The 8,703-nt window shown below is 41.3% G+C and overlaps 1 protein-coding gene across 1 annotated transcript in view; it reads left to right on the forward strand.

Annotated features, from left to right (window-relative positions):
• PAFAH1B1 (platelet activating factor acetylhydrolase 1b regulatory subunit 1) overlaps positions 1-3,917 on the forward strand; it is a 68,537-nt gene extending 64,620 nt beyond the window's left edge. Inside the window, exon 9 of the mRNA XM_039886540.1 lies at positions 7-3,917. Within this exon, the coding sequence (XP_039742474.1) occupies positions 7-85 (79 nt within the window). The 3' untranslated portion in view covers positions 86-3,917. The remainder of the gene's footprint in view (positions 1-6) is intronic.
• Positions 3,918-8,703: the final 4,786 nt, after the last annotated feature.

Here is an 8,703-nt window from a genome sequence, read left to right on the forward strand (position 1 = left end):
TTCCCTTTCAGATTTCCATAAGACGGCACCATATGTGGTTACTGGCAGTGTAGATCAAACAGTAAAGGTGTGGGAGTGCCGTTGATTGAGTCTCATTTGGCCCCTGCTCCCTTTTTCCTCTGGATGCACTCTGATGATACCATGGTTACCCCATTGAGCTCTGTTTAAATAAATATTGTCCTTTCATGTAAATTATTCTGGATGTAGATTGAGCTTATTAAATGTTACACACAAAGTATTCATGCATGGTGAATCCAAATTGTATACTGTAAATTTACATACGTTGTCTAGAAGTACCATAGGGTTTAAAAACCTGGGCTGGCATTGGTCACACCAGGCCTAAGAAGGCAGAAGTTGAATAAATTGAACTAGGGCACTAAACTGAATAGTTGACAGTGTCATTTTATGTTGAATTATTAATTCCTGTTTTTCTGCTATCTGTTGGTGCCTGACTTGATGGCCTCATTTGGGGGAAAGTGGTGGTTATTAGGGCTTTTTCTGAAATGTGTATCTATGTAACATCACTTAAGTGTGCTTAATAAATCTTCTTTAAAGATGTTAGATAATAAGGCTACAATTCAAAATCTTCTGAACCATCTATGTAATTACTGAGGATTTATACATTGGAATTTTTGTCATGACACATTTGCCAAATCAGTAGAATACATTTGTTTTGGCAGCCTGTCAAGCAAAGGTTAGTGGTATATTTATGTAAGAAAATGACTGTAAATCTTAAGAAAAATCTCAGCAGCTAATAGCAAATCATTCATTTCATTTGGGTCTTAATGCTTTGTAAACAGGTTGAAAAACACTGTAATACTCTAAGCTTCTATTTTCCACACTAGACACACTTCTAGTTGTATTCTCCATACTGTTAGACTGTATAGTGATGTGACTTCCAAGTAGAAATTAATCTTCCCATTTGAGTGTGTCATGGTACAAATCACTATTTGTTTTTGTTTTTTAGGGATGTGCAATGTGCATTACATAATGACAGAAATATTGAAAAGGTTATGTTTGCCCATTTCAAGGGAGTGGGAGAAATACATCAGTTTGTTTTTCAACATGAATCTGATATCAATTTGAACTGTGTTTAACTTAACAAGTTTTAAAAAAAAAAGACAGGGTTTAATGGAGCGTGCATAAAAATATGTACTGTTTTCACCATTTGTTTATATGTAAATGTTTATAATATATGGGCCTGTCTATTAAGTAGATAAGTCTGTATATGTATATCGCACACATACAACCTCCATGTCCTTGGGTCTTGGGTTTTTGAAGAAGTGCTAAAACATACAAATAGAATAAATCTTGCTGTGGAATACCATGCTTTAGAATAAACCCTTTTTGATCGTAACGCTTCTGAAAACTAGGTCTGACTCTGACTCTGTGGATATGTTACTCAGCTAAAGGAAAATCATTTCCGTTATCCTCCCTCCCCACTCCAATTGGGTCGTTCAGCATTTTACACATCCCTGATGTATATTGTGATCCAAAGTTACTACGAATAGGTTTAAGATAATTTTTATCGATGACTTTGGAAACAATATTCCATTACAGCTAATTAATAAGTAATTTCATTGCTTAGCTAACCAACAGTTTTTTTAAAGGTCATATGAAAAGTTAACAGAACAATGAAATAACAAAGACAGTTTAACAAAGAAATTTATCCTGAATTGCATTTTATTCATTTGTGTAATACGTGATTTTTTTTAAATGTCCCTTTTAGTAATTAATGGAAATTTGGTTTCTGAAAAAGACAAAGGGTTAGAGTTAATGTCCTGTAGATACACAGAGAATAGGCTGTATATTTACTAGAAGCAGCTTTATGTCTACTTTGTGTCTTTTTGTTTGCTTTTTTTTTTTTAATTCCTGAGAGACGTCTCTAGAAGGAACAGTGTTTTGAAAACTAATGGTTATTTTTGAGGACAAAAATTACAACTTAAGCTAATTTCTTAAATACAGTAGAATAACTTTCAGAACAATATTGCCTCATACCCTGCTCACATTGAGAAGTCTTTTTTTGTTTTCCCTTAGCTGTTCTGACTGGATTTTTCTACAAAAGCTATGGAAAATATCTTTGTTCTTGTTTGCTGCTATTTCCTGTCCTGTTTTAAGAACTATAAATACATAGAAATGGTGCATCTTAACATTTGTTTGTACATGTATAAATGTCTTGTATTTTAATTCATTTTTAGCATGTAGCAACAAATTGTTTAAGGGTAAGCCACAACATCTAGAAATCACTCATAGATTTGAACAATAAAGGAAAAAATGGTACTGATTTAGGAGGAAACAAAGTTGCTATCTGCTGGGTTTTTTACCCTGTAGCACACAGTGACTTTCATTGACAAAGAAGGAGAAACGTTGCTCTGTAAACAAAGTTATCCTTACTTGGGAGATGCCACAGCCCGCTGCTTAGTTGAGTTACCAGACATCCTCCATTTAAAAAGCAGCGAACATTGAATCTCAGGGATGGTCCTCAACTGGATCCAAATGTAACGAGCCCTGTTTGAATAATGAAGAGGTGGGGGAGAACGATCCATCCACAATCCGGAATCAGATTTGCAGAGGTTTCCTGCACTGTTGTTTGACACTGCCCTGTTGATGCCCTTTCTTCCTGTTTCTTCCATTTTCTCTGTCTGCTGTCTAACCCTGTGCCTTGCCTGGGATACGTACAATGATTAGGTTACTGGTTTGGATTATAAGTAGAGGAATTTATTAATTGGTTTAGAGGTTCACTGCTGCTTTGTCACTTTCTCAATCAAATTGGCCATTTATTTAAGAAATAAAATGCTGGTAGAACTGCATCCTCAGATGATTATTGACTTTGTGTGTGTGTGAAGACAGACATTCCAGTGCCACCCTAATATAATGTGCCCAAGAAGTCCTAGCTGCACTCTTGAAAGTGCAAGCCACGGAAACTGTAGTTTAGATGTCGCTTGGAGAATAGTTGCTTTTTGACATGGAATCTTGCACTTTAGGAGACTAAGACCGTCCAGTTTTGTCCATGTGTGGTGTGACCAGTGGTGTGCCCAGAGCACTGCTCTAAAATCGCTAGTGTTAGCAAGTTGTCCGGGCTGTGGGGCAGGCGCTCTCTATAGTCTTTGGAAGCTTTGGCTCTAGGTCACCAAGCCCAGTCTCCTTACTGTCAGTGCCCTGCTCTCCTGTTTGCCTCTTTCTGTTTCTGTGTGAACTTCCAGGTAATATCACTCATTAAATAGTTTTTTTAAAAAATTTATTTAAAAAAAAAACTATTTAAAGGATATTTTGTTGACAGTGGTGGCTTGATAATCCTTAAGCAACTGAAGTTAAAATTGTTGAATTAAAGGACAAGGCACTTAAATTGGTTACTCTTTCTGTCCAGCTGTATATAAGTCCAATGTGTTAATCTAGATGATGCAAAGAATAATCTGGTAGAGAAGCAACATGTACAAAATCAGTGAAAAAGGTTCTGTTTTTTTCCAGTGGGGTGGGGGGAGGGCAAGCTGGATTTACAAGTCACAACTGGACTGAACTGGCCTTTTTATCTTTCCACTATATCATGTAAGTAGCTGCTTTCTTGTCCTGCCTATCCTTCAGGCATCCCTAAAGCTCACTCTGAAGATTACAGAAACAAACACAAAATCTTCGAATTAGAAGTTGATTCTGACACTGACATGAAGGCAAGCATTGATTTCATATGAACGTTGCAGAGGTGGTGATCGGAGAAAACAGTTCCCCAGATTGTAAGAGTTAACTGAAGATATTGACACAATTTTAAAAAGTCAGTAAAGGAATGTATATAATATTGCTCTTGTGTTTTACAGTAAGATTTGTTGCTCTCAGACTGTGTAAAACAAAATTTATTCATGTTTTCTGCATATTAAAAAATCTTATTGTACCAATTGGTAAACTATTAAATGCCTATAAAACTAGATGTGATTTTTTTTTTTTTTTTTTTTTTTTTTTTTGGTCTCCTTGTGCACAGATTTAAAACATTTAAGTCCTAGAAGAAACTGGGACTGTGTTAAGCACTAGTCATAGAGTAAGGTGCAATTTGGTGATGGGGCAGTAGGGCCTTGTGGAAGGCTTTTTTTCCCCCATTATGGCAGTGCCAGCGCCGCCTGTTCTGTCTCCTTCCTTCTATTTGGAGGTATGAGCTAGGTGCCATGGCTCTTCAGGTGGTGGGCTAATTCTTCAAGCTCCACCCTCCGCTCCAGCATCCCTTTCTGACAGTGTCTCTACAGCTGAGGCCAGAGAGTTTAAACCAGGAATGACCTATTATGTAGCCCTTCCTAAAAAGTCTTGGCCCTCTTGTGGTCAGGGGTGCAGAGATAGGACTCCCTATTGCCCTTTGTTCTCACTGAGCCTCTTATTCTGCCCAGTAGTCTTAGAATCTTGAAGATTTTTAATACTTTAAAACTTCACCTTTGCCCCAGAAGCCCCACTGCTTTCTCTGCTTTACATGTGTTGGCCATCCTGCCTTTAATCTCCAGGCTAGTACTCACCTAGCCTCTAAAGTGCTGTTAGGGCATCCACGAAGTCTCCAGCCTTTTTTATGTATAAAAGATTGATGTGGCTCTTTTCTTACAGCCCAGTTACTTAACTGCCTGCTGGTAGGATTGGACTCACTCCCCAAATGGAAGGCTGGGCTAGTAGCACCAAAGTAATTTGCTTGATGTTACAATTCCCTATGTTTTGCAACTTTTTCTTTTACTTCGAAGATTTTTCCCCTAGATCCAGATTATGAGCCTAACCACTTTCCCTAGGGGTGGAAGTTCTAGCCTTATTATCATTAGGAATGCAGTTAGCAGATGAAAACCTGTTGAATAACTCAACTGGTATGTCACATCAAGCTTCCTTCTAAGATTCATGATTGTGTCTGTCCCTAATGGAGGATGAGCGATAACAAAAGTGGAAGACTAGGTGAAATATTGCATCCATGTGCACCATGTGACAGCTCTGTCCCTGTTTAGTCTTTGGTGAAACGTCTTACATGCCGACAAAATCCTCAACTACTGACATACCAGGATCCTCTAGGAAAGTGATAAAGTGTGTTCCCTAGGCTAGCAGCAGCAGCAGCAGCAGCACCACCTGAGTACTTTGTAAAAATGCAAGTTCTTTGGTTCCAGCTCAGACCTGCTGCATCCAAAACAGGATGGGACCCAGAAAACCTCGTTTAACAAGCTGTCCAGACAGTTCTGGTCCAGGCTCAAGTTTGAGAACCACTGATCTAAATGATTCAACTATTCATTAAAGAAAATTTAGACAAAAGTCACTGGTCTCTGGGCCGCATAGCTGGCGTTTGAACTCAGATCTTTCTTTTTCACCTTTTTTACTCGTGGAGTTTGTACCTTTGTATTTTGTATGGCTGTCATTCCACCAGCCCTCTTTCAGTAAAAGTGGAGATAGAGGGACTAAGAGGAAAATAACCTGACATTTGAATACCTGTTAGTTGTCAACACATAGGCACTCTTATTCTCACATATGCCCCCTACTGACAGATATTAGTGTATTTTTATAGACAAAACAGGTTCACTTAAGGTGAGGTCATATACCAAAAGGTATTAATTAAAAGGTGAGCTGGCACAAACTCAAATATGCTTGTTCTTTCTTTTATCTGGTTCTGCCTGTATAAAGCATCTTATTAGCCATTTAAGTATAAGGAGGACTTTGACACCTTTTAAGCAGTTAATTTTAACTAGTAATGCAGGGAAGGCCCTCATATCCATCCCCGAGCACCTGTACCACCATATTGCACCCAACTGCTAACTCCTCTGTGGGATGGACAATAAGAATGGGGTGGAGGCTGGGAATGGATGAGCGAGAATTAGGTTGCCCACGCTTGCAATTTAGGAAGGCTCCTCAATCATTCTATGGGAAATAACTTCTCAGGATAATTGTGTCTTGAATGGTCTGCATCTTGGTGTCTGATTTATTTTTTTAATCAATGGATTTGCCTGCTTAATAGGAGTATTTCAATTTCCATTTGAGGATGGTCACCTGTCCTTTATAGGTGTCCTGATTATGCATGCCTTATTTAATCTGGTAGTTTAGACTCTGGAAGTTGGGGCAAGGAGATATTTGGGCCACATCCAGATACCTTATTCTCAGCTTCAGGATATACAGGAATTCCTCGATGAACTCTTAACAGTTCTTTCAATAAAATGACAGTTTGGAGGACATGAGACATGGTACCTTAAAAAGTTTAATTTGATTAAAATTCTTCTAAAAATTTTTGTTTTGAACGTAATATGAATGTTAAATCCAAACATGGAAGAAAAGTAGTTTAGAGTAGGTGAAAGACCAGCGTGGAGGACATGAAAAGACGTGATGGCTGTGGCTCACAAAACAGACTTAATGTCCATCTTGAACAGCTGTCCATCATCCACAGACCTAATACACCCAGTTCTTACACTAACTTCCTGGATACTACTATTCACTCTTTTAAAAAAATGAAATGTGGGAAGGGTTGATTTCACACTTGGAGCTTCTTACTTCCTTTATCAAACAGCAGCCCCTTGTCATTTGGGTTGTCAAAAGATATCTGACAGCACTAATATGCTTAAGGGATCAACCATGAAAAATGGTCTTCTCAGGTGACTAGTGGGTACAATGGTAATTAAACCTGATCTATTCTCGGCTTCCATTTTAAGCTTTACAAGATGATGTCCCCATTTCTAGAAGTTCTGTGAAGCACATGACTAGTGTTCGCAGGATAAAGGCCATAGGAAGATATGTTCATAACACAATCATGAGATTGTAAAGGAAACTGGTGGGGAGTGGGGGAGCAGCATGTGTCAAGTCACCAAGGGCAATCCTTAGGCATCACTTGAAGAAAACCTGGAGGTTAGGAATTTATTTTTCAGTTTGCTCAGGAAAACTAACATATTAAGGTGGTAATTTTTTTTTTTCAGAATGTTAAAGACAAAGTATTCAAAAAGTCATTCAAGTATGCATGGGGCTGAGGGCCTGCCTACTCCAGAGGGATGGCTGAGCAGCAGCCAACACCTCTAATGAGACTTCCCCTCTTCTCAGAGACAGGCCCTCTCCACACCCCTACTCCCACTTCACAGGCTCCGCCCCTCAAGCCAGCCCTGGTGGGCTCTCCTCCTCCCACTTCACTAGATTTCCAGGAGTCTTCCTAACCCTAAGACCTACCCTAGGATAGCAAACTTTAGACACCCCTCCATTCTCCTACAACTCCTGGTCTTCTGGGGGGAGTTGCCCATTCCTCCCAAATCAAATGGGACAAGGACAGATGCCCGGAGTTCAATGTTCAGCAACCTATCAGGGGTCAGCCAGCTTAACCAGGGCCTGGGCCTCTACCCTGTAAGCACCCCTCACTCCAGCTGGCCTTCATGCCGGCCTGAGCCACAATGGAGCAATTCTCAGCCTTTCTTCTCCTGTGAGCAACAACTGACATTCAGCTACATGCCAGTCTCATAGGTCTAGTGACTGGCGGCCAGGTAAACTCTAGCTGGGTGCCTGTGACTCCACCTTTTTTTCCCCACTTAAATGATATTATAAGGATAACTGAATTTGATCTAATATATACATTCATATGCTTTAAACTCTTACTAATGATATTTCTGGCAACTGCCCTCACAATCAAATGTGACTGGTACAAAACACACAGGAGAGGCTGGGATAGCAGGTTTCAAAAACTCACTTTATTCCAATGTGAAATGAAGACGTGATGGTTTAAAAACAAGAAAAAGTTCTTGATCAGCTGTGGGGATGCTTCGCTTGCTAGCTCACCCCACTCCCTTTGAAACAAGGTGTTTGGACAGACCATACCCATAAGCAGCTTTTCCCCTAGGCAGAGGCCCCACCCCAGAGAACATCTCCCTCAAGCTCAAGAGGGTGACAGTCTCCCCCCACCGTCAGGGCTCCAACAGCAGGCACAGAGAAGCAGCACAGGCAGGAGAGGGAGTAGCCGGGGCCTGTGGGGGCCACCACCTTTTATGCCGCCCCCATGTGCCACCCCCAGAGCTACTCTCTGTTGAAGGTGCTTATGTGGCAAGAACCAGGAAGGAAGCTGGGCTCCACAAATAAATGATAATCAGTCCTGTATCTAGTAACTTCCCCCAAGGACCCATGATTCAACCCTGGTTCCCCTAGGTCCTTGCCCTACCCACTCCCACTGTGCGTTAGGCAGCTCAGGTTAAAATGGGGAGAAGGATACATTCAGACTGTGGCCCCCGAGGTATCCCCCCAGCTGGGGAACAGGAAGGCAGACAGGTGGGGGCTGGGCACAGGGGTGTCTGGGGGAACCACCACTGTACACCCCTCCTTCCCCCAAACCAAGCATAGCCGGGCCAGGCCCAACCACAATTAATAAAGCTACTGCAGCTCTCATCTTGCCACAGAGCTAAAGTGCACCCAGCCCTCAAGCCGTACCACAGAACTCTGGCTCCCCATCCCAGGACACGGGAAAGCTCCCCTCTTTTTGGCTTCAAACCTGGACTTTAAGCCAGCTTGGGCCCAGGGGTAGTGGCAGCAGAAGCAGCAGCCATGTCAAACATACAAATGACCTGAGAAATCGCATCTGCACATCACCCATTCCGATCTGACCTGGGCTATGTACAAAGTTAGGGAGGACGGATCAAGATGCTCACGGGCATGGACACACTCGCACACACCTGCTTGAGGATGGAGGGGCCTGAGGGGCACCTGCCCCCCAGTTGGGAACTGACGCCCATACACTCCATTCACGTG

This window comes from Pteropus medius, unplaced genomic scaffold (genome assembly GCF_902729225.1).
Source record: "Pteropus medius unplaced genomic scaffold, Ma_sr-lr_union100, whole genome shotgun sequence".
NCBI classification, from domain to species: domain Eukaryota; kingdom Metazoa; phylum Chordata; class Mammalia; order Chiroptera; family Pteropodidae; genus Pteropus; species Pteropus medius.